Source organism: Pseudophryne corroboree, chromosome 1 (assembly GCF_028390025.1).
Source record: "Pseudophryne corroboree isolate aPseCor3 chromosome 1, aPseCor3.hap2, whole genome shotgun sequence".
NCBI lineage: Eukaryota > Metazoa > Chordata > Amphibia > Anura > Myobatrachidae > Pseudophryne > Pseudophryne corroboree.
This window is the reverse complement of record NC_086444.1, coordinates 79,501,224-79,526,168: the sequence shown is the minus strand read 5'-3', so window position 1 is coordinate 79,526,168 and position 24,945 is coordinate 79,501,224. Positions and strand designations below refer to the sequence as shown.

The 24,945-nt window shown below is 48.6% G+C and overlaps 1 protein-coding gene across 1 annotated transcript in view; it reads left to right on the top strand.

Moving 5' to 3' along the window:
- The window catches only part of LOC135056119 (UDP-glucuronosyltransferase 3A1-like), a 99,036-nt gene that overhangs the window by 36,350 nt on the left and 37,741 nt on the right, over positions 1–24,945 (top strand). Inside the window, exon 2 of the mRNA XM_063960905.1 lies at positions 22,655–22,769. Within this exon, the coding sequence (XP_063816975.1) occupies positions 22,655–22,769 (115 nt within the window). The remainder of the gene's footprint in view (positions 1–22,654; positions 22,770–24,945) is intronic.

Genomic DNA, 24,945 nt, shown 5'->3' with positions numbered 1-24,945 from the left:
CTCCCAGAGGGCGGCGGCTTAGCGTGTGCACTGCTGCTAAAAGCAGCTAGCGAGCGAACAACTCGGAATCACCCCCATGGTGCAATCAGTGAAGGGGGAAGTAATAAACTGTAATAGAATACAAGGAGGAAAAACAACAAATAGTGTAAGAGGCATATATCGGGATGAAAATATAGTGCTAGGGATTGTTTAAGGCAGGGGTGGGGAACCTTTTTTCTACCAATAAATCCTTCGGGGGCCATACAAAAATTATCAACTTAAAAATGAGCCTGCCCCCAGTTGTTATTCCCAAGTCAGTAGTTATGCCCCCAGTCAGTAGTTATGCCCCCAGTCAGTAGTTATGCCCCAAGTCAGTAGTTATGCCCCAAGTCAGTAGTTATGCCCCCCAGTAGTTATGCCCCAAGTCAGTAGTTATGCCCCCCAGTAGTTATGCCCCAAGTCAGTAGTTATGCCCCCAGTAGTTATGCCCCAAGTCAGTAGTTATGCCCCAAGTCAGTAGTTATGCCCCCCAGTAGTTAGTAGTTATGCCCCAAGTCAGTAGTTATGCTCCAAGTCAGTAGTTATGCCCCAAATCAGTAGTTATGCCCCCCAGTAGTTATGCCCCAAGTCAGTAGTTATGCCCCCCAGTAGTTATGCTCCAAGTCAGTAGTTATGCCCCAAGTCAGTTATTATGCCCCCCATTAGATATGCTCCCAGTCAGTTGTTATGACCCAAGTCAGTAGTTATGCCCCAAGTCAGTAGTTATGCCCCCAGTCAGTTATTATGCCCCCCATTAGATATGCTCCCAGTCAGTTGTTATGACCCAGTAGATATACCCCCAGTCACTTGTTATGACCCAGTAGATATACCCCCAGTCAGTAGTTATGCCCCAAGTCAGTAGTTATGCCCCCAGTCATTTATTATGCCCCCCATTAGATATGCCCCCAGTCACTTGTTATGATCCAGTAGATATACCCCCAGTCAGTTGTTATACCCCATTAGATATGCATCCAGTCAGTTGTTATGCCCCATTAGATATGCATCCAGTCAGTTGTTATGCCCCATTAGATATGCCCCCAGTCAGCTGTTATGCCCCATTAGATATGCATCCAGTCAGTTGTTATGCCCCATTAGATATGCCCCCTAGTAGCTTACACACACACATTAAAATAAAAAAAACCACAATACTCACCAGCCCCGCTCCTGCTTCCGGACCGCTGCCCTCTACCTAGCCTCCCGCTCCTCGGAACTGTGGGAGAGACATCATGACATCTCTCCCATAGCGCCGAACAGCAGCACACTGCCTGAGCCAGAAGCGGGAGCTCAGGAGTGAGCTCCTGCCTCCAGCTGCTGCTGAGGAGAAGGAGCCGGGCGCCCGCTGGTAACAAAATCTCAGTGGGCGCTCAGCATCTCCCTCAGTTAGGTGAGCCTGGCTAGGCTGGATAAAGTGGCTTTGCAGGCCTTATACGGCCCGCGGGCCTGAGTTTCCCCACCCCTGCTTTAAGGGAAAGGGGTCCCAAATCGGTATCTTGCTTAGGGCCCCATGAGGTCTAAATCCACCTCTGACTCCCTATATTGGGTTGCGCTCTCTAACCAGGTATTTCTAGCTTTTGGTAAGTCACCGCCACACTTCATAAATGATGAGGCGAATAGATGAAGGTGTTATTTTTTTTAAATTGATGAAGGTGTCAGGACCTAGTGGTGATAGTAACACTGGTATTTTAAATGCTGGTAGTCTATTTACTGATATATTTTGGGAATATAAGTGCAATGTCCAATTCTTAAGTTCTAATAATTTATCTGTAACTGTAAGTATCTCAGTTTCTTCTAAAAGTAACATAGTGCCTTCCTCCACTTGCCCTCTTCAAATAATAGCTGTAGGCCACAGATTGCCCACATGGTAAGCCAAGGTTACTGACTACAGTGCTCATCAGTGACCCCTAAACCAGCTTCCCCTGCATGCTCCAGTTGGGTACGGGTCATTTAGTCGACCACACTTAGGTCGACAGTCATTAGGTTGACCACTATTGGTAGACATGCAGTAGGTCGACATGGTCAATAGGTCAACATGGAAAAAGGTCAACATGAGATTTTTTTACTGTTTTTGGTGTCGTTTTCTTCGTAAAGTGACGGGGAACCCCAATTTGTGCACCGTGTCAACTCACATGGCTCGCTTCGCTCGCCATGTTTCGGGCAAGGTGCCTCGCTGCGCTTGGCATAGGTTACGGTTCCCAAATGTAGTCCACGTGGATCGTAAAGTATGAAAAAGTAAAAAAAATGAAAAACAATTTGAAAAACTCATGTCGACCTGCTTCCATGTTGACCTATTGACTACGTCGACACATTGACCATGTCGACCTAATGCATGTCGACCAATAGTGGTCGATCTAATGACTGTCGACCTAATGACCGTAACCCCTCCAGTCCTGCTTGGAAACATGCCTCTACCTCCCTCCTTATGCCCACACCTCCCTCCTTATGTGGACACCTCCCTCCTTATGTGGACACCTCCCTCCTTATGTGGACACCTCCCTCCCTCTGTTGATGCCATTTATAAATAGATACATAGTCGCTCTGTACAGAGCACTGTGTCTGAGCAATATATCTTTGGCATGAGTGTAGCTATAGTGGGTGCAGGGGGGTGCCATTGCTATGGGCCCAGAGGCTTAGGGGGCCTGGCTCAACAGTACCCATGTCATATAGTTCACAGTACCTGTGTCTTCTCTTGTTTCGGTCGAAGAGGGGAGGCTGGGGAGAGGGGTTTCAGGTGGGAGGTGGGGGTGTGAGATTCTGGAATGCCTCCACTGTGCAGCACGGCTCATTCTGTAAGCTGCTGGCCACAGAGACTTGAGTTCACCAAAGGCAATGGAGAAGGTAGCGGTGCCCACTTCAGTACTTGCACCCAGAAGCGACTGACTTCATTGTCTCCAGTACCTCTGCCATTGAGCCTCATATAAACCTATGAAGATGCTTTTGCATAGGAAACTGCAGCAGATCTTTGAAGATCTTGCATAACAGAATCAGGGGTGCCAAGAAGGGGAGTGGATACTGCTTGCCCGGGCCCAGGGGAGGCCTAAGCCAGCTGCATGTGGTATTTTTCAGATTTTTGGTGGAGGCATGTCCACACCCTGGGTCGGACTGGCCCACAGAAGTAAGGGGGAATCCTCAGTGGGCCTCACCCCTTCTTTAATGTCAGGTTCCAGACTGTGTACTCAAATTATACATTGTTACTCTATTAGAGGGTCAGTTAACATGGTCTCTAATGGCTGTCCAAGCCTCTGTGCGGGCTGGTCTCACCATATTGCAACCGGCCACACCCCTTAAGTATGCGCCCCAACCACTACATTCTCCAGGTGGGTCATTCCTTCCCGACTCCGACCACCCAGGTTTGCGCCCCTTCGACCACCTAGTACTCGGTCCCCTTTGATCTCTCAGAGGCCCTGAACAGAACAATTATTGTCAGTGCTTATCCCCACTAAAACACTGTATCTCGCTGGATAAAGCATCAGGAATTAGTTCCGGGTTCGGACTCTGCAAACTTACTGCACTTGCTTGGTCATCCTTTGATTTCCTCTCCCAAAAAATGTGTAGTAGTGCAGCCCTGGGCTACAATCGCAGTATTCAATGGGTCTAAGATCGCAGCAGCAAACTTTTTCTCTAACGAGGAAAACCATGTGCACTGCAGGCGGGGCAGATGTAACATGTGCAGATAGAGTTAGATTTGGGTGGGGTGTGTTCAAACTGAAATCTAATTTGCAGTGTAAAAATAAAGCAGCCAGTATTTACCCTGCACAGAAACAAAATATCCCACCCAAATCTAACGCTCTCTGCACATGTTACATCTGCCCCACACCCCTGCAGTGCACATGGTTTTGCCCATTAGAGAAAAAGTTTGCTGCTGTGATCAGGTATGAATTAGGCCCTATATCAGACCCAGCAATTGGTACATTTCGTAATGTAGCTGCTGCAGCCCCCATAGAAGGGAGCTGCTGTTGTGGACGGAACAATCGAGGTCTCTAATATATTCTGCAATCACCCCTTCAGACATTCTGAGGATGCTTCATTTTTGTGGTTATCAGAGGATTTCTTACCAAAAAAAGTATTAATAAAAATGCCCCTAAATACAGTACATTTTGGTATAAACCTGGTGAAGCAACTCACTTGAAAATATTTTTTAAATATGTTTAGGCCCACATTTATCAAGCTTTGGAGAGTGATAAATTGCACAGTGATAAAGTAACAACCAATCAGCTCCTAACTGTCATTTTTCAAACACAGTCTGTAACATGGCATTTGGGAGCTGATTGGCTGGTACTTTATAACCGTGCTATTTATCACTCTCCAAAGCTTAACACATCTGGGCCTTAGAATTTCTGTTGCCTCTTTTACCTCTTTAAGGGGCATGTTTATTACAATCCGCATCTCAGACGCAGATGGTGGTCCAGATTTATCAAGCCTTGGAGAGGGATAAATTGCACAGTGATAAAGTATCAACCAACCAGCTCCCAACTGCCATGTTACAGGCTAGGTTTGAAAAATGACAGTTAGGAGCTGATTGGTTGGTACTTTATCACCGTGCTATTTATCACTCTCCAAGGCTTGATTAATCTTGGCCAAGTTCTGATAAATTTGCGCAAATTCGCATTGTGATAATTGAATACATCGCAAGGATGTTTAAATTATTGCAAATTATTGCTTGCCAAAAAGTTCTGTCCCTGTGAATCCTCTTACTGCAATTCTCTGTGTACTTTTTGTGAAAAATACTTTGAGATTGTGACCAGGCATGCGCTGCTGCAACTGGTTACCCCCTGTGACCCCTTGACCCCCACCCTACCCCCCGCAATCCACTTACTCTTACCAGGACCGGTGATATGGGGGGGCAGCCAGTCATCTGATCCTTTCTTCCCTGTGACCCCCAGTGTTATAAAGTGAGACAGAGAAGGCTGTGCAGGGGTAGGGGAACCAGTGGGAAGCCTCGAAAATGCTATCTCAAGATAGCGTTATTATCAGAGCTCCCTCCAGTATTTTTCTACAATTTTTTTTTTTTTTTAGTAAATTCAGAGCAGAACACATTTCTCATTACAAGTATGGCAAGTGTGATCTGGTTACTGAAAAAACAAAATGGAAATTTTAGGGTTTGGAGGAGAATTTTGTGAATACTCCTCCAATTGCCCATTAAAACATTCAGGTGATACTAAAATAATGTGAAAATGGTGTGAAAACATCTTTTTTCACATTTTAGTAAAACTAATTTTGATAAAAATGTCCATAAGTGGCCGAGTTGTGAGTTGGAAAAAATTTTAAAATTAGAGATGTGCAGCGGGCATTTTTCGTGTTTTGTGTTTTGGTTTTGGATTCGGGTCCGCGGTCGTGTTTTGGATTCGGACACTTTTTGGCAAAACATCCTTTTCAGGTTTTGGATTCGGATGTGTTTTGGATTCGGGTGATTTTTGAAAAAAACACAAAAACAGCTAAAATCATAGAATTTGGGGGTAATTATGATCCTATAGTATTATTAACCTCAATAACAATAATTTCCACTCATTTCCAGTCTATTCTGAACACCTCACAATATTATTTTTAGTCCTAAAATTTGCACCGAGGTCGCTGGATGACTAAGCTAAGCGACCCAAGTGGCCGGCACAAACACCTGGCCCATCTAGGAGTGGCATTGCAGTGTCAGACAGGATGGCATTTAAAAAATAGTCCCCAAACAGCACATGATGCAAAGAAAAAAAGAGGTGCACCAAGGTCGCTGGATGGCGGTCGCTGGATGGCTAAGCTAAGCGACACAAACACCTGGCCCATCTAGAATTAGACTACAGTATCATGTGAATTATAAGGCAATATCACTGGAATTATTCGTTATAATCAATGAAATTATTGGTCCAAATCACTGGAAGAAAATGACAAAATCACTAGAATTAAAAGCCAGTATCACAGGAATTATTCATTCTAATCAATGGTATTATTTATTGGTCCAAATCACTGGAAGAAAATGACAAAATCACTAGAATTAAAAGCCAGTATCACAGGAATTATTTGTTCTAATCAATGGTATTATTGGTCCAAATCACTGGAAGAAAATGACAAAATCACTGGAATTAAATGGCAGTAATGTCGGGAATTATATCAAATGGCAGTACCACTGGACATATACTTAAGTGTCAGACAGGATGGCACTTTTAAAAAAATAGTCCCCAAACAGCACATGATGCAAAGAAAAGAGAATCTTATTTCCTAGGCTATCCAGCCATTCTGTCTCCATCCTAATGGGATGAAACTACTCAAGGCAATCCTGAGTACCTGGTACAGACTCCTCTGAGGAAGACACCTCCACAACCTCCAAAACATTTTGTTCTGACATGACACTGACCAGTGATACTGAGCACTGATGATACTACATTATAGTGTTAGTTATACTGAGAACTGACACTACTGAGAACTGACACTGAGCAGCACGATGCAGCACAAGACACTGAGCACTGACCAGTGATACTGAGCACTAATGATACTACTAAGTAGTGATACTGAGAACTGACACTACTGAGAACTGACACTGAGCAGCACGATGCAGCACAAGACACTGTACTAGTATTAGTATTACTGAGCAGCACAAAAGCACTCTGGAATTGTCAACCCCCAGATACCACTGTGACTGGAATGATGATGACCGATGCACAGTCACAGGACACTACTACCACAGCACCCTACAGCAGCAAGATGCAGCCATAGGCGTGCGCACGGGGGGTGCCTGGTGTGCACAGGCACCCCCTAATGTCCGGCACCCCCCGCACATCATGTCTGCGATCCGATCATCGCTGTCTGTGTGCTGCTGTTGTAGCAGTGCTACTACAGCAGCACACTGATAGCGATGATCGGATCACCTGCATCGCTGCCTGGGCTGTCACACGGTCACCTCCTCCCACTCCACCGCTTAGACTCACAGCTGTCAGCTACGTTGTGGGTGGGTGGCTGGCCGCACAGCCCAGCCCACCCGCCGTCATGATCCGACTGTCTGCCTCATAGGCGTGCGCAGAACATTTTATTAGGGGGTGCATGACTGGAGTGGCATGCCTAGCACCACCCACTGGGCATGTCTTGCACCGTATATTAGCAAGATGAGGGAGACAAGTATGTAACCTGCATACGGATTACAAGTCCTTATATATATATATATATATATATATATATACACTAGAGATGAGCGGGTTCGGTTTCTCTGAATCCGAACCCGCCCGAACTTCATGTTTTTTTTCACGGGTCCGAGCGACTCGGATCTTCCCGCCTTGCTCGGTTAACCCGAGCGCGCCCGAACGTCATCATGACGCTGTCGGATTCTCGCGAGGCTCGGATTCTATCGCGAGACTCGGATTCTATATAAGGAGCCGCGCGTCGCCGCCATTTTCACACGTGCATTGAGATTGATAGGGAGAGGACGTGGCTGGCGTCCTCTCCATTTAGATTAGGGTTGAGAGAGAGAGAGAGAGATTGACCTGAGGCTGTGATACTGTAGAAGAGAGTGCAGAGTTTAGTGACTGACGACCACAGTGACCACCATACAGTGCAGTTGTTTGTTTTATTTAATATATCCGTTCTCTGCCTGAAAAAAACGATACACACAGTGACTCAGTCACATACCATATCTGTGTGCACTGCTCAGCCCAGTGTGCTGCATCAATGTATATATATATCTGACTGTGCTCAGCTCACACAGCTTATAATTGTGGGGGAGACTGGGGAGCACTGCAGTGCCAGTTATAGGTTATAGCAGGAGCCAGGAGTACATAATATTATATTAAAATTAAACAGTGCACACTTTTGCTGCAGGAGTGCCACTGCCAGTGTGACTAGTGACCAGTGACCTGACCACCAGTATATATAATATTAGTAGTATACTATCTCTTTATCAACCAGTCTATATTAGCAGCAGACACAGTACAGTGCGGTAGTTCACGGCTGTGGCTACCTCTGTGTCGGCACTCGGCAGCCCGTCCATAATTGTATATACCACCTAACCGTGGTTTTTTTTTCTTTCTTTATACATACATACTAGTTACGAGTATACTATCTCTTTATCAACCAGTCTATATATTAGCAGCAGACACAGTACAGTGCGGTAGTTCACGGCTGTGGCTACCTCTGTGTCGGCACTCGGCAGCCCGTCCATAATTGTATATACCACCTAACCGTGGTTTTTTTTTCTTTCTTTATACATACATACTAGTTACGAGTATACTATCTCTTTATCAACCAGTCTATATATTAGCAGCAGACACAGTACAGTGCGGTAGTTCACGGCTGTGGCTACCTCTGTGTCGGCACTCGGCAGCCCGTCCATAATTGTATATACCACCTAACCGTGGTTTTTTTTTCTTTCTTTATACATACATACTAGTTACGAGTATACTATCTCTTTATCAACCAGTCTATATTAGCAGCAGACACAGTACAGTGCGGTAGTTCACGGCTGTGGCTACCTCTGTGTCGGCACTCGGCAGCCCGTCCATAATTGTATATACCACCTAACCGTGGTTTTTTTTTCTTTCTTTATACATACATACTAGTTACGAGTATACTATCTCTTTATCAACCAGTCTATATATTAGCAGCAGACACAGTACAGTGCGGTAGTTCACGGCTGTGGCTACCTCTGTGTCGGCACTCGGCAGCCCGTCCATAATTGTATATACCACCTAACCGTGGTTTTTTTTTCTTTCTTTATACATACATACTAGTTACGAGTATACTATCTCTTTATCAACCAGTCTATATATTAGCAGCAGACACAGTACAGTGCGGTAGTTCACGGCTGTGGCTACCTCTGTGTCGGCACTCGGCAGCCCGTCCATAATTGTATATACCACCTAACCGTGGTTTTTTTTTCTTTCTTTATACATACATACTAGTTACGAGTATACTATCTCTTTATCAACCAGTCTATATATTAGCAGCAGACACAGTACAGTGCGGTAGTTCACGGCTGTGGCTACCTCTGTGTCGGCACTCGGCAGCCCGTCCATAATTGTATATACCACCTAACCGTGGTTTTTTTTTCTTTCTTTATACATACATACTAGTTACGAGTATACTATCTCTTTATCAACCAGTCTATATATTAGCAGCAGACACAGTACAGTGCGGTAGTTCACGGCTGTGGCTACCTCTGTGTCGGCACTCGGCAGCCCGTCCATAATTGTATATACCACCTAACCGTGGTTTTTTTTTCTTTCTTTATACATACATACTAGTTACGAGTATACTATCTCTTTATCAACCAGTCTATATATTAGCAGCAGACACAGTACAGTGCGGTAGTTCACGGCTGTGGCTACCTCTGTGTCGGCACTCGGCAGCCCGTCCATAATTGTATATACCACCTAACCGTGGTTTTTTTTTCTTTCTTTATACATACATACTAGTTACGAGTATACTATCTCTTTATCAACCAGTCTATATATTAGCAGCAGACACAGTACAGTGCGGTAGTTCACGGCTGTGGCTACCTCTGTGTCGGCACTCGGCAGCCCGTCCATAATTGTATATACCACCTAACCGTGGTTTTTTTTTCTTTCTTTATACATACATACTAGTTACGAGTATACTATCTCTTTATCAACCAGTCTATATATTAGCAGCAGACACAGTACAGTGCGGTAGTTCACGGCTGTGGCTACCTCTGTGTCGGCACTCGGCAGGCAGTCCGTCCATAATTGTATACCACCTAACCGTGGTTTTTTTTTCTTTCTTCTTTATACATACATAGTTACATAGACATCTCTTTATCAACCAGTCTATATTAGCAGCAGACACAGTACAGTACGGTAGTTCACGGCTGTGGCTACCTCTGTGTCTGCACTCGGCAGGCAGTCCATAATTGTATACTAGTATCCATCTCCATTGTTTACCTGAGGTGCCTTTTAGTTGTGCCTATTAAAATATGGAGAACAAAAATGTTGAGGTTCCAAAATTAGGGAAAGATCAAGATCCACTTCCACCTCGTGCTGAAGCTGCTGCCACTAGTCATGGCCGAGACGATGAAATGCCAGCAACGTCGTCTGCCAAGGCCGATGCCCAATGTCATAGTACAGAGCATGTCAAATCCAAAACACCAAATATCAGTAAAAAAAGGACTCCAAAACCTAAAATAAAATTGTCGGAGGAGAAGCGTAAACTTGCCAATATGCCATTTACCACACGGAGTGGCAAGGAACGGCTGAGGCCCTGGCCTATGTTCATGGCTAGTGGTTCAGCTTCACATGAGGATGGAAGCACTCAGCCTCTCGCTAGAAAAATGAAAAGACTAAAGCTGGCAAAAGCAGTAGCACCGCAAAGAACTGTGCGTTCTTCGAAATCCCAAATCCACAAGGAGAGTCCGACTCCAATTGTGTCGGTTGCAATGCCTGACCTTCCCAACACTGGACGTGAAGAGCATGCGCCTTCCACCATTTGCACGCCCCCTGCAAGTGATGGAAGGAGCACCCGCAGTCCAGTTCCTGATAGTCAGATTGAAGATGTCAGTGTTGAAGTACACCAGGATGAGGAGGATATGGGTGTTGCTGGCGCTGGGGAGGAAATTGACCAGGAGGATTCTGATGGTGAGGTGGTTTGTTTAAGTCAGGCACCCGGGGAGACACCTGTTGTCCGTGGTAGGAATATGGCCGTTGACATGCCTGGTGAAAATACCAAAAAAATCAGCTCTTCGGTGTGGAAGTATTTCACCAGAAATGAGGACAACAGGTGTCAAGCCGTGTGTTCCCTTTGTCAAGCTGTAATAAGTAGGGGTAAGGACGTTAACCACCTCGGAACATCCTCCCTTATACGTCACCTGCAGCGCATTCATAATAAGTCAGTGACAAGTTCAAAAACTTTGGGTGACAGCGGAAGCAGTCCACTGACCAGTAAATCCCTTCCTCTTGTAACCAAGCTCACGCAAACCACCCCACCAACTCCCTCAGTGTCAATTTCCTCCTTCCCCAGGAATGCCAATAGTCCTGCAGGCAATGTCACTGGCAATTCTGACGAGTCCTCTCCTGCCTGGGATTTCTCCGATGCATCCTTGCGTGTAACGCCTACTGCTGCTGGCGCTGCTGTTGTTGCTGCTGGGAGTCGATGGTCATCCCAGAGGGGAAGTCGTAAGCCCACTTGTACTACTTCCAGTAAGCAATTGACTGTTCAACAGTCCTTTGCGAGGAAGATGAAATATCACAGCAGTCATCCTGCTGCAAAGCGGATAACTGAGGCCTTGACAACTATGTTGGTGTTAGACGTGCGTCCGGTATCCGCCGTTAGTTCACAGGGAACTAGACAATTTATTGAGGCAGTGTGCCCCCGTTACCAAATACCATCTAGGTTCCACTTCTCTAGGCAGGCGATACCGAGAATGTACACGGACGTCAGAAAAAGACTCACCAGTGTCCTAAAAAATGCAGTTGTACCCAATGTCCACTTAACCACGGACATGTGGACAAGTGGAGCAGGGCAGACTGAGGACTATATGACTGTGACAGCCCACTGGGTAGATGTATGGACTCCCGCCGCAAGAACAGCAGCGGCGGCACCAGTAGCAGCATCTCGCAAACGCCAACTCTTTCCTAGGCAGGCTACGCTTTGTATCACCGCTTTCCAGAATACGCACACAGCTGAAAACCTCTTACGGCAACTGAGGAAGATCATCGCGGAATGGCTTACCCCAATTGGACTCTCCTGTGGATTTGTGGCATCGGACAACGCCAGCAATATTGTGTGTGCATTAAATATGGGCAAATTCCAGCACGTCCCATGTTTTGCACATACCTTGAATTTGGTGGTGCAGAATTTTTTAAAAAACGACAGGGGCGTGCAAGAGATGCTGTCGGTGGCCAGAAGAATTGCGGGACACTTTCGGCGTACAGGCACCACGTACAGAAGACTGGAGCACCACCAAAAACTACTGAACCTGCCCTGCCATCATCTGAAGCAAGAAGTGGTAACGAGGTGGAATTCAACCCTCTATATGCTTCAGAGGTTGGAGGAGCAGCAAAAGGCCATTCAAGCCTATACAATTGAGCACGATATAGTAGGTGGAATGCACCTGTCTCAAGCGCAGTGGAGAATGATTTCAACGTTGTGCAAGGTTCTGATGCCCTTTGAACTTGCCACACGTGAAGTCAGTTCAGACACTGCCAGCCTGAGTCAGGTCATTCCCCTCATCAGGCTTTTGCAGAAGAAGCTGGAGACATTGAAGGAGGAGCTAACACGGAGCGATTCCGCTAGGCATGTGGGACTTGTGGATGGAGCCCTTAATTCGCTTAACAAGGATTCACGGGTGGTCAATCTGTTGAAATCAGAGCACTACATTTTGGCCACCGTGCTCGATCCTAGATTTAAAGCCTACCTTGGATCTCTCTTTCCGGCAGACACAAGTCTGCTGGGGTTGAAAGACCTGCTGGTGACAAAATTGTCAAGTCAAGCGGAACGCGACCTGTCAACATCTCCTCCTTCACATTCTCCCGCAACTGGGGGTGCGAGGAAAAGGCTCAGAATTCCGAGCCCACCCGCTGGCGGTGATGCAGGGCAGTCTGGAGCGACTGCTGATGCTGACATCTGGTCCGGACTGAAGGACCTGACAACGATTACGGACATGTCGTCTACTGTCACTGCATATGATTCTCTCAACATTGATAGAATGGTGGAGGATTATATGAGTGACCGCATCCAAGTAGGCACGTCACACAGTCCGTACTTATACTGGCAGGAAAAAGAGGCAATTTGGAGGCCCTTGCACAAACTGGCTTTATTCTACCTAAGTTGCCCTCCCACAAGTGTGTACTCCGAAAGAGTGTTTAGTGCCGCCGCTCACCTTGTCAGCAATCGGCGTACGAGGTTACATCCAGAAAATGTGGAGAAGATGATGTTCATTAAAATGAATTATAATCAATTCCTCCGCGGAGACATTGACCAGCAGCAATTGCCTCCACAAAGTACACAGGGAGCTGAGATGGTGGATTCCAGTGGGGACGAATTGATAATCTGTGAGGAGGGGGATGTACACGGTGATATATCGGAGGGTGATGATGAGGTGGACATCTTGCCTCTGTAGAGCCAGTTTGTGCAAGGAGAGATTAATTGCTTCTTTTTTGGGGGGGTCCAAACCAACCCGTCATATCAGTCACAGTCGTGTGGCAGACCCTGTCACTGAAATGATGGGTTGGTTAAAGTGTGCATGTCCTGTTTTGTTTATACAACATAAGGGTGGGTGGGAGGGCCCAAGGACAATTCCATCTTGCACCTCTTTTTTCTTTTCTTTTTCTTTGCATCATGTGCTGATTGGGGAGGGTTTTTTGGAAGGGACATCCTGCGTGACACTGCAGTGCCACTCCTAAATGGGCCCGGTGTTTGTGTCGGCCACTAGGGTCGCTAATCTTACTCACACAGTCAGCTACCTCATTGCGCCTCTTTTTTTCTTTGCGTCATGTGCTGTTTGGGGAGGGTTTTTTGGAAGGGACATCCTGCGTGACACTGCAGTGCCACTCCTAGATGGGCCCGGTGTTTGTGTCGGCCACTAGGGTCGCTAATCTTACTCACACAGCTACCTCATTGCGCCTCTTTTTTTCTTTGCGTCATGTGCTGTTTGGGGAGGGTTTTTTGGAAGGGACATCCTGCGTGACACTGCAGTGCCACTCCTAGATGGGCCCGGTGTTTGTGTCGGCCACTAGGGTCGCTAATCTTACTCACACAGCTACCTCATTGCGCCTCTTTTTTTCTTTGCGTCATGTGCTGTTTGGGGAGGGTTTTTTGGAAGGGCCATCCTGCGTGACACCGCAGTGCCACTCCTAGATGGGCCCGGTGTTTGTGTCGGCCACTAGGGTCGCTAATCTTACTCACACAGCTACCTCATTGCGCCTCTTTTTTTCTTTGCGTCATGTGCTGTTTGGGGAGGGTTTTTTGGAAAGGACATCCTGCGTGACACTGCAGTGCCACTCCTAGATGGGCCCGGTGTTTGTGTCGGCCACTAGGGTCGCTTATCTTACTCACACAGCGACCTCGGTGCAAATTTTAGGACTAAAAATAATATTGTGAGGTGTGAGGTATTCAGAATAGACTGAAAATGAGTGTAAATTATGGTTTTTGAGGTTAATAATACTTTGGGATCAAAATGACCCCCAAATTCTATGATTTAAGCTGTTTTTTAGTGTTTTTTGAAAAAAACACCCGAATCCAAAACACACCCGAATCCGACAAAAAAAATTCGGTGAGGTTTTGCCAAAACGCGTTCGAACCCAAAACACGGCCGCGGAACCGAACCCAAAACCAAAACACAAAACCCGAAAAATTTCAGGCGCTCATCTCTAATATACACACACACACACACACACACACACACACACACACACACACACACACACACACACACACACACACACACACATACTATGTATTACTGGTGTCCCTTTCACATTATAGCACACAGTATGAGCCAAAATTCACATTACAGCACACGGTAAGAGCCGAAATTCACATTATAGCACACGGTAAGAGCCGAAATTCACATTATAGCACACGGTAAGAGCCGAAATTCACATTATAGCACACGGTATGAGCCAAAATTCACATTATAGCACACGGTATGAGCCGAAATTCACGTTATAGCACACGGTATGAGCCGAAATTCACATTATAGCACACGGTATGAGCCGAAATTCACATTATAGCACACGGTATGAGCCAAAATTCACGTTATAGCACACGGTATGAGCCGAAATTCACATTAAAGTACATAGAATGAGCCGAAATTCACATTATAACACACAGAATAAGCCGAAATACATATTATAGCACACGGAATAAGCCAAAATTCACATTATAGCACACGGAATAAGCCAAAATTCACATTATAGTACATAGAATGAGCCGAAATTCACATTATTGCACACAGAATAAGCTGAAATTCAAATGATGACACATGGAATGAGACGAAATTCAGGGATCGTGACAGCAGGGACATAGGGACAGCGAGAGTGACAGAAGGGACAGGGAGAGTGACACAGACAGGGAGAGTGACAGCAGGGACATAGGGAAAGGGAGAGTGACAGAAGGGACAAGGAGAGTGACAGAGAGAGGGACAGGAAGGGCATACAGTAGGGACTAGGGAGAGAGTAAAGCGGCAGGGCAAGATTACCTATTTAGCAGTGGCAGCACTGAGGATGCTGTGATCTGTGGTGGATGAGGAGGCTGTCCGCATGGTGCAGAGAAGGACTAAGGGCAGTGGCGGTGATCTGGAGGAGACAGAGGGCGGCGGTGCAAGGATGAGGAGGCTGTGGTTGGCGGCACTGCGGCTCCTATGAGCGCTGCGCAACTATATCAAATCTGCCGCTGACGGTAGTCAATCAGGAGCGGCATATCAGGAGCCGGCCTAGGACTATTATTCATAATGTGAGTGTTCAGACTTGATGACCACTCACTCACTGTGTGCACCAGGGAAAAGAGAGGGATTCAGGCCAGCCAAGGGGTGGGGGGATAAAATTCTGTATAAAAAAATAAAGGGTAATTACCTTATGCTATCTATCTATCTATCTATCTATCTATCTATCTATCTATCTATCTATCTATCTATCTATCTATCTATCTATATGAGCAAAAGGTAATAACCCTTTATTTTTTTATACAGAATTTTATCCCCCCACCCCTTGGCTGGCCTGAATCCCTCTCTTTTCCCTGGGGCACACAGTGAGGGCGGGATGTATTAACATACATCGCCGCCCCTCGCCGGTTACCGCAGCGATGTTGATCGCATATGTACTAACATATGCGATCAACATCGCGATGCGGTGACGGAGGCCCCCTGCGATACCTGTTAGGTGGTCTGCGGGGGGTCTCCGTCACCTCCCCGGGGTCCCCACACTGGCTAGATGCCGGGAAGCAGCAGCAGGCTGCCCCCGGCACCTCCTCCTCCCCCCTGCAGCCGGAAGGACGTCCGGCTGCGTTGCTAGGGGGAGGAGGACACTACCTTCCGGGTCCAGGGCAGCCTGGAGGAAGGTAAGCCAGGGGGAAGGGGGGTCGGCGTCTGCGGCGGGGGTCGACGGTGTCGGCGGGTTGCGGTGGTCGGCGAAAAGAAGCCCATAGGCTTCTATAGGGTTTCGCCATCCAGAGATGGCGAAACCCTGGACGCCGAAAACGCTGCGGTAGGGTCTTAGTAAATATGAAAATGCGGTAAAACCCCCGTTTTCGGGGGTTTTACCGCATTTTTGCTTTAGTACATCCCGCCCTGAGTGAGTGGTCATCAAGGGCGGGATGTACTAAAGCAAAAATGCTGTAAAACCCCCGAAAACGGGGGTTTTACCGCATTTTCATATTTACTAAGATCCTACCGCAGCGTTTTCGGCGTCCAGGGTTTCGCCATCTCTGGATGGCGAAACCCTATAGAAGCCTATGGGCTTCTTTTCGCCGACCGCCGCAACCCGCCGACACCGTCGACCCCCGCCGCAGACGCCGACCCCCCTTCCCCCTGGCTTACCTTCCTCCAGGCTGCCCTGGACCCGGAAGGTAGTGTCCTCCTCCCCCTAGCAACGCAGCCGGACGTCCTTCCGGCTGCAGGGGGGAGGAGGAGGTGCCGGGGACAGCCTGCTGCTGCTTCCCGGCATCTAGCCAGTGTGGGGACCCCGGGGAGGTGACGGAGACCCCCCGCAGACCACCTAACAGGTATCGCGGGGGGCCTCCGTCACCGCATCGCGATGTTGATCGCATATGTTAGTACATACGCGATCAACATCGCTGCGGTAACCGGCGAGGGGCGGCGATGTATGTTAATACATCCCGCCCCAAGTCTGAACACTCACATTATGAATAATAGTCCTAGGCCCGCTCCAGTCTACGCCTGTGTTTTGCTGTTGAAAATAGCAGAGCAGGGCACACATGAGTGACCGGAGAGACTGACTGATCACGGGCGTGAGTACTACAGCGCAGGGAGGCCGGGGAGGGCGCGCGGTGTGACGTCAGTATGTCACATCGTGAGGCAGACAGTCGGATCATGACGGCGGGTGGGCTGGGCTGTGCGGCCAGCCACCCACCCACAACGTAGCTGACAGCTGTGAGTCTAAGCGGTGGAGTGGGAGGAGGTGACCGTGTGACAGCCCAGGCAGCGATGCAGGTGATCCGATCATCGCTATCAGTGTGCTGCTGTAGTAGCACTGCTACAACAGCAGCACACAGACAGCGATGATCGGATCGCAGACATGATGTGCGGGGGGTGCCGGACATTAGGGGGTGCCTGTGCGCACCAGGCACCCCCCGTGCGCACGCCTATGGTCTGCCTCACGATGTGACATACTGACGTCACACCGCGCGCCCTCCCCGGCCTCCCTGCGCTGTAGTACTCACGCCCGTGATCAGTCAGTCTCTCCGGTCACTCATGTGTGCCCTGCTCTGCTATTTTCAACAGCAAAACACAGGCGTAGACTGGAGCGGGCCTAGGACTATTATTCATAATGTGAGTGTTCAGACTTGGGGCGGGATGTATTAACATACATCGCCGCCCCTCGCCGGTTACCGCAGCGATGTTGATCGCGTATGTACTAACATATGCGATCAACATCGCGATGCGGTGACGGAGGCCCCCCGCGATACCTGTTAGGTGGTCTGCGGGGGGTCTCCGTCACCTCCCCGGGGTCCCCACACTGGCTAGATGCCGGGTAGCAGCAGCAGGCTGTCCCCGGCACCTCCTCCTCCCCCCTGCAGCCGGAAGGACGTCCGGCTGCGTTGCTAGGGGGAGGAGGACACTACCTTCCGGGTCCAGGGCAGCCTGGAGGAAGGTAAGCCAGGGGGAAGGGGGGTCGGCGTCTGCGGCGGGGGTCGACGGTGTCGGCGGGTTGCGGCGGTCGGCGAAAAGAAGCCCATAGGCTTCTATAGGGTTTCGCCATCCAGAGATGGCGAAACCCTGGACGCCGAAAACGCTGCGGTAGGGTCTTAGTAAATATGAAAATGCGGTAAAACCCCCGTTTTCGGGGGTTTTACAGCATTTTTGCTTTAGTACATCCCGCCCTTGATGACCACTCACTTAGGGCGGGATGTACTAAAGCAAAAATGCGGTAAAACCCCCGAAAACGGGGGTTTTACCGCATTTTCATATTTACTAAGACCCTACCGCAGCGTTTTCGGCGTCCAGGGTTTCGCCATCTCTGGATGGCGAAACCCTATAGAAGCCTATGGGCTTCTTTTCGCCGACCACCGCAACCCGCCGACACCGTCGACCCCCGCCGCAGACGCCGACCCCCCTTCCCCCTGGCTTACCTTCCTCCAGGCTGCCCTGGACCCGGAAGGTAGTGTCCTCCTCCCCCTAGCAACGCAGCCGGACGTCCTTCCGGCTGCAGGGGGGAGGAGGAGGTGCCGGGGGCAGCCTGCTGCTGCTTCCCGGCATCTAGCCAGTGTGGGGACCCCGGGGAGGTGACGGAGACCCCCCGCAGACCACCTAACAGGTATCGCAGGGGGCCTCCGTCACCGCATCGCGATGTTGATCGCATATGTTAGTACATACGCGATCAACATCGCTGCGGTAACCGGCGAGGGGCGGCGATGTATGTTAATACATCCCGCCCCAAGTCTGAACACTCACATTATGAATAATAGTCCTAGGCCCGCTCCAGTCTACGCCTGTGTTTTGCTGTTGAAAATAGCAGAGCAGGGCACACATGAGTGACCGGAGAGACTGACTGATCACGGGCGTGAGTACTACAGCGCAGGGAGGCCGGGGAGGGCGCGCGGTGTGACGTCAGTATGTCACATCGTGAGGCAGACAGTCGGATCATGACGGCGGGTGGGCTGGGCTGTGCGGCCAGCCACCCACCCACAACGTAGCTGACAGCTGTGAGTCTAAGCGGTGGAGTGGGAGGAGGTGACCGTGTGACAGCCCAGGCAGCGATGCAGGTGATCCGATCATCGCTATCAGTGTGCTGCTGTAGTAGCACTGCTACAACAGCAGCACACAGACAGCGATGATCGGATCGCAGACATGATGTGCGGGGGGTGCCGGACATTAGGGGGTGCCTGTGCGCACCAGGCACCCCCCGTGCGCACGCCTATGGTCTGCCTCACGATGTGACATACTGACGTCACACCGCGCGCCCTCCCCGGCCTCCCTGCGCTGTAGTACTCACGCCCGTGATCAGTCAGTCTCTCCGGTCACTCATGTGTGCCCTGCTCTGCTATTTTCAACAGCAAAACACAGGCGTAGACTGGAGCGGGCCTAGGACTATTATTCATAATGTGAGTGTTCAGACTTGGGGCGGGATGTATTAACATACATCGCCGCCCCTCGCCGGTTACCGCAGCGATGTTGATCGCGTATGTACTAACATATGCGATCAACATCGCGATGCGGTGACGGAGGCCCCCCGCGATACCTGTTAGGTGGTCTGCGGGGGGTCTCCGTCACCTCCCCGGGGTCCCCACACTGGCTAGATGCCGGGAAGCAGCAGCAGGCTGTCCCCGGCACCTCCTCCTCCCCCCTGCAGCCGGAAGGACGTCCGGCTGCGTTGCTAGGGGGAGGAGGACACTACCTTCCGGGTCCAGGGCAGCCTGGAGGAAGGTAAGCCAGGGGGAAGGGGGGTCGGCGTCTGCGGCGGGGGTCGACGGTGTCGGCGGGTTGCGGCGGTCGGCGAAAAGAAGCCCATAGGCTTCTATAGGGTTTCGCCATCCAGAGATGGCGAAACCCTGGACGCCGAAAACGCTGCGGTAGGGTCTTAGTAAATATGAAAATGCGGTAAAACCCCCGTTTTCGGGGGTTTTACAGCATTTTTGCTTTAGTACATCCCGCCCTTGATGACCACTCACTTAGGGCGGGATGTACTAAAGCAAAAATGCGGTAAAACCCCCGAAAACGGGGGTTTTACCGCATTTTCATATTTACTAAGACCCTACCGCAGCGTTTTCGGCGTCCAGGGTTTCGCCATCTCTGGATGGCGAAACCCTATAGAAGCCTATGGGCTTCTTTTCGCCGACCACCGCAACCCGCCGACACCGTCGACCCCCGCCGCAGACGCCGACCCCCCTTCCCCCTGGCTTACCTTCCTCCAGGCTGCCCTGGACCCGGAAGGTAGTGTCCTCCTCCCCCTAGCAACGCAGCCGGACGTCCTTCCGGCTGCAGGGGGGAGGAGGAGGTGCCGGGGGCAGCCTGCTGCTGCTTCCCGGCATCTAGCCAGTGTGGGGACCCCGGGGAGGTGACGGAGACCCCCCGCAGACCACCTAACAGGTATCGCAGGGGGCCTCCGTCACCGCATCGCGATGTTGATCGCATATGTTAGTACATATGCGATCAACATCGCTGCGGTAACCGGCGAGGGGCGGCGATGTATGTTAATACATCCCGCCCTCACTGTGTGCCCCAGGGAAAAGAGAGGGATTCAGGCCAGCCAATGGGTGGGGGGATAAAATTCTGTATAAAAAAATAAAGGGTTATTACCTTTTGCTTAGATAGATAGATAGATAGATAGATAGATAGATAGATAGATAGATAGATAGATAGATAGATAGATAGCATAAGGTAATTACCCTTTATTTTTTTATACAGAATTTTATCCCCCCACCCCTTGGCTGGCCTGAATCCTTCTCTTTTCCCTGGTGCACACAGTGAGTGAGTGGTCATCAAGTCTGAACACTCACATTATGAATAATAGTCCTAGGCCGGCTCCTGATATGCCGCTCCTGATTGACTGCCGTCAGCGGCAGATTTGATATAGTTGCGCAGCGCTCATAGGAGCCGCAGTGCCGCCAACCACAGCCTCCTCATCCTTGCACCGCCGCCCTCTGTCTCCTCCAGATCACCGCCACTGCCCTTAGTCCTTCTCTGCACCATGCGGACAGCCTCCTCATCCACCACAGATCACAGCATCCTCAGCACTGCCACTGCTAAATAGGTAATCTTGCCCTGCCGCTTTACTCTCTCCCTAGTCCCTACTGTATGCCCTTCCTGTCCCTCTCTCTGTCACTCTCCTTGTCCCTTCTGTCACTCTCCCTTTCCCTATGTCCCTGCTGTCACTCTCCCTGTCTGTGTCACTCTCCCTGTCCCTTCTGTCACTCTCGCTGTCCCTATGTCCCTGCTGTCACGATCCCTGAATTTCGTCTCATTCCATGTGTCATCATTTGAATTTCAGCTTATTCTGTGTGCAATAATGTGAATTTCGGCTCATTCTATGTACTATAATGTGAATTTCGGCTCATTCCGTGTGCTATAATGTGAATTTTGGCTTATTCCGTGTGCTATAATGTGAATTTTGGCTTATTCCGTGTGCTATAATATGTATTTCGGCTTATTCTGTGTGTTATAATGTGAATTTCGGCTCATTCTATGTACTTTAATGTGAATTTCGGCTCATACCGTGTGCTATAACGTGAATTTTGGCTCATACCGTGTGCTATAATGTGAATTTCGGCTCATACCGTGTGCTATAACGTGAATTTCGGCTCATACCGTGTGCTATAATGTGAATTTTGGCTCATACCGTGTGCTATAATGTGAATTTCGGCTCTTACCGTGTGCTATAATGTGAATTTCGGCTCTTACCGTGTGCTATAATGTGAATTTCGGCTCTTACCGTGTGCTATAATGTGAATTTTGACTCATACCGTGTGCTGTAATGTGAATTTTGGCTCATACTGTGTGCTATAATGTGAAAGGGACACCAGTAATACATAGTATGTGTGTGTGTGTGTGTGTGTGTGTGTGTGTGTGTGTGTGTGTGTGTATATATATATATATATAAGGACTTGTAATCCGTATGCAGGTTACATACTTGTCTCCCTCATCTTGCTAATATACGGTGCAAGACATGCCCAGTGGGTGGTGCTAGGCATGCCACTCCAGTCATGCACCCCCTAATAAAATGTTCTGCGCACGCCTATGGATGCAGCACAAGACACTGTACTAGTATTAGTATTACTGAGCAGCACAATGCAGCACAAGACAATGAGCACTGATACGTGAGCACTGATACTGAGAACTGACACTGAGAGAACGTAGCCACGTCCTCTCTGTACTCTCTACAATGGGGGTAATTCTGAGTTGATTGCAGCAGCAAGTTTGTTAGCAATTGGGCAAAACCATGTGCACTGCAGGGGGGGGGACAGATATAACATTTGCAGAGAGAGTTAGATTTGGGTGGGTTATTTTATTTCTGTGCAGGGTAAACACTGGCTGCTTTATTTTTACACTGCAATTTAGATTTCAGTTTGAACACACCCCTCCCAAAATCTAACTCTCTCTGCACATGTTACATCTGCCCCTCCTGCAGTGCACATGGTTTTGCCCAACTGCTAACAAATTTGATGCTGCGATCAACTCAGAATTAGGCCCAATGCCCGAGTGAAAATGGCTGCGACGCGCGGCTCTTTATATGGAATCCGAATCCCGCGAGAATCCGACAGCGGGATGTTGACGTTTTGCCTCGTTCGGGTTTTCCGAGTCAGGCGAGAATAACTGAGCCGGGCTAGGAACCGTGTTTGACAGGTGGAGTTCGGTAGGGTTCGGTTCTCGGCGAACCGAACCCGCTCATCTCTATTAAAAATATACGGAGAGCTGGGTGATTAATATTGTAAGATCATTTTTATATAATCAAATTAAAATACAAGACATGTTGTTTTTTTATCGATTCATGTTTAAGTTTTATTCTAATTAAATTACAAAGTAATATATTTTTTGTTTTAGGTTACACATTGCCCCCCAGCCCTTATCCAGTCTCCACATTTTCATTTGATGACAAATATCTTAAGGAATTTCAGCAGCTTTTTGCAGACAGACAGAAAGAATATCTTGTCGGCAGGTAAGGTGATATCTCATTTCTGGGGTTATCTTATATATATATATATATATATATATATATATACACTGCTCAAAAAAATAAAGGGAACACTTAAACAACACAATGTAACTCCAAGTCAATCACACTTCTGTGAAATCAAACTGTCCACTTAGGAAGCAACACTGATTGACAATCAATTTCACATGCTGTTGTGCAAATGGAATAGACAACAGGTGGAAATTATAGGCAATTAGCAAGACACCCCCAATAAAGGAGTTGTTCTGCAGGTGGTGACCACAGACCACTTCTCAGCTCCTATGCTTTCTGGCTGATGTTTTGGTCACTTTTGAAAGCTGGCGGTGCTTTCACTCTAGCGGTAGCATTAGACGGAGTCTACAACCCACACAAGTGGCTCAGGTAGTGCAGCTCATCCAGGATGGCACATCAATGCGAGCTGTGGCAAGAAGGTTTGCTGTGTCTGTCAGCGTAGTGTCCAGAGCATGGAGGCGCTACCAGGAGACAGGCCAGTACATCAGGAGACGTGGAGGAGGCCGTAGGAGGGCAACAACCCAGCAGCAGGACCGCTACCTCCGCCTTTGTGCAAGGAGGAACAGGAGGAGCACTGCCAGAGCCCTGCAAAATGACCTCCAGCAAGCCACAAATGTGCATGTGTCTACTCAAATTATCAGAAACAAACTCCATGAGGGTGGTTTGAGGGCCGAGGTCCACAGGTGGGGGTTGTACTTACAGCCCAACACCGTGCAGGACGTTTGGCATTTGCCAGAGAACACCAAGATTGGCAAATTCGCCACTGGCGCCCTGTGCTCTTCACAGATGAAAGCAGGTTCTCACTGAGCACATGTGGCAGACGTGACAGAGTCTGGAGACGCCAAGAATAACGTTCTGCTGCCTGCAACATCCTAGAGCATGACCGTTTGGCAGTGGGTAATCTATGGTTAGCTCTTATTAACTGTGGCCACTAGCTTTCTCATGCACCCCTGTGTGGACTTTATTATCCTGAACCTGTCTCAGCTGTTTCTTAGCAATCATCTTTGAGCCAGTGCAATAGGTGACTAGTGTGCCTTTAAAAGCCATAAAGTCTGTGGCAGGTACACATTAAATCTAGCAGGCAGATGAGTTGTGTAACAGCAGTGAAGTAGTCAGGTTTTAAGACTCTGTGATAGTGTAGGACCTGCATGAAGGTGGGGTACCTTGAAAATCGGTATGCAGGCTTCCGTGCATTGGCCAATCCACCAACTAAACCCCCATCATTTATTTATTGAATTGTTGAGGATAAGTGAGTTTACTTTGGTGAGTGCTGGGTTCTTTGTTTGTATTTATTTGAGCGATGTGGTCATGGGCTACATGCACCCCGCCCTGTGAGTGGTAAGTACAGCTGTGTACCCCGCTTTTGTGGTGGAGAGTGCTGTGTTGCATGCACCCCACCCTGTGAGTGGTGGGTGCGTGGCTGTGCCCCGCTTCTGGTGTGGTGAGTGCTGTGGTTTTTTCTCTGTGTGTATACGATGGGGTTAATCTATGGTTAGCTCTTATTAACCGTGGCCACTAGCTTTCTCATGCACCCCTGTGTGGACTTTATTATCCTGAACCTGTCTCAGCTGTTTCTTAGCAATCATCTTTGAGCCAGTGCAATAGGTGACTAGTGTGCCTTTAAAAGCCATAAAGTCTGTGGCAGGTACACATTAAATCTAGCAGGCAGATGAGTTGTGTAACAGCAGTGAAGTAGTCAGGTTTTAAGACTCTGTGATAGTGTAGGACCTGCATGAAGGTGGGGTACCTTGAAAATCGGTATGCAGGCTTCCGTGCATTGGCCAATCCACCAACTAAACCCCCATCATTTATTTATTGAATTGTTGAGGATAAGTGAGTTTACTTTGGTGAGTGCTGGGTTCTTTGTTTGTATATATATATATATATATATATATATATATACACAGTGGTCGAAATGTAAATTTTGAAGTGGGGGTATGGAAAAGTGAATGTTATATTTGGGATGTGGCCTCTCAAAAGGGGCATGGCCACTTAAAAGGGGGCGTGTCCTTCAGTGTAGTAGGACCCCTTATACTATCTAGTACTGGTGCCCCTTTCACCTTATACTACACAGTATGAGCCGAAAATCACATTGTAGCACACGGTATGAGCCGAAACTCACATTATAGCACACGGTATGAGCTGAAAT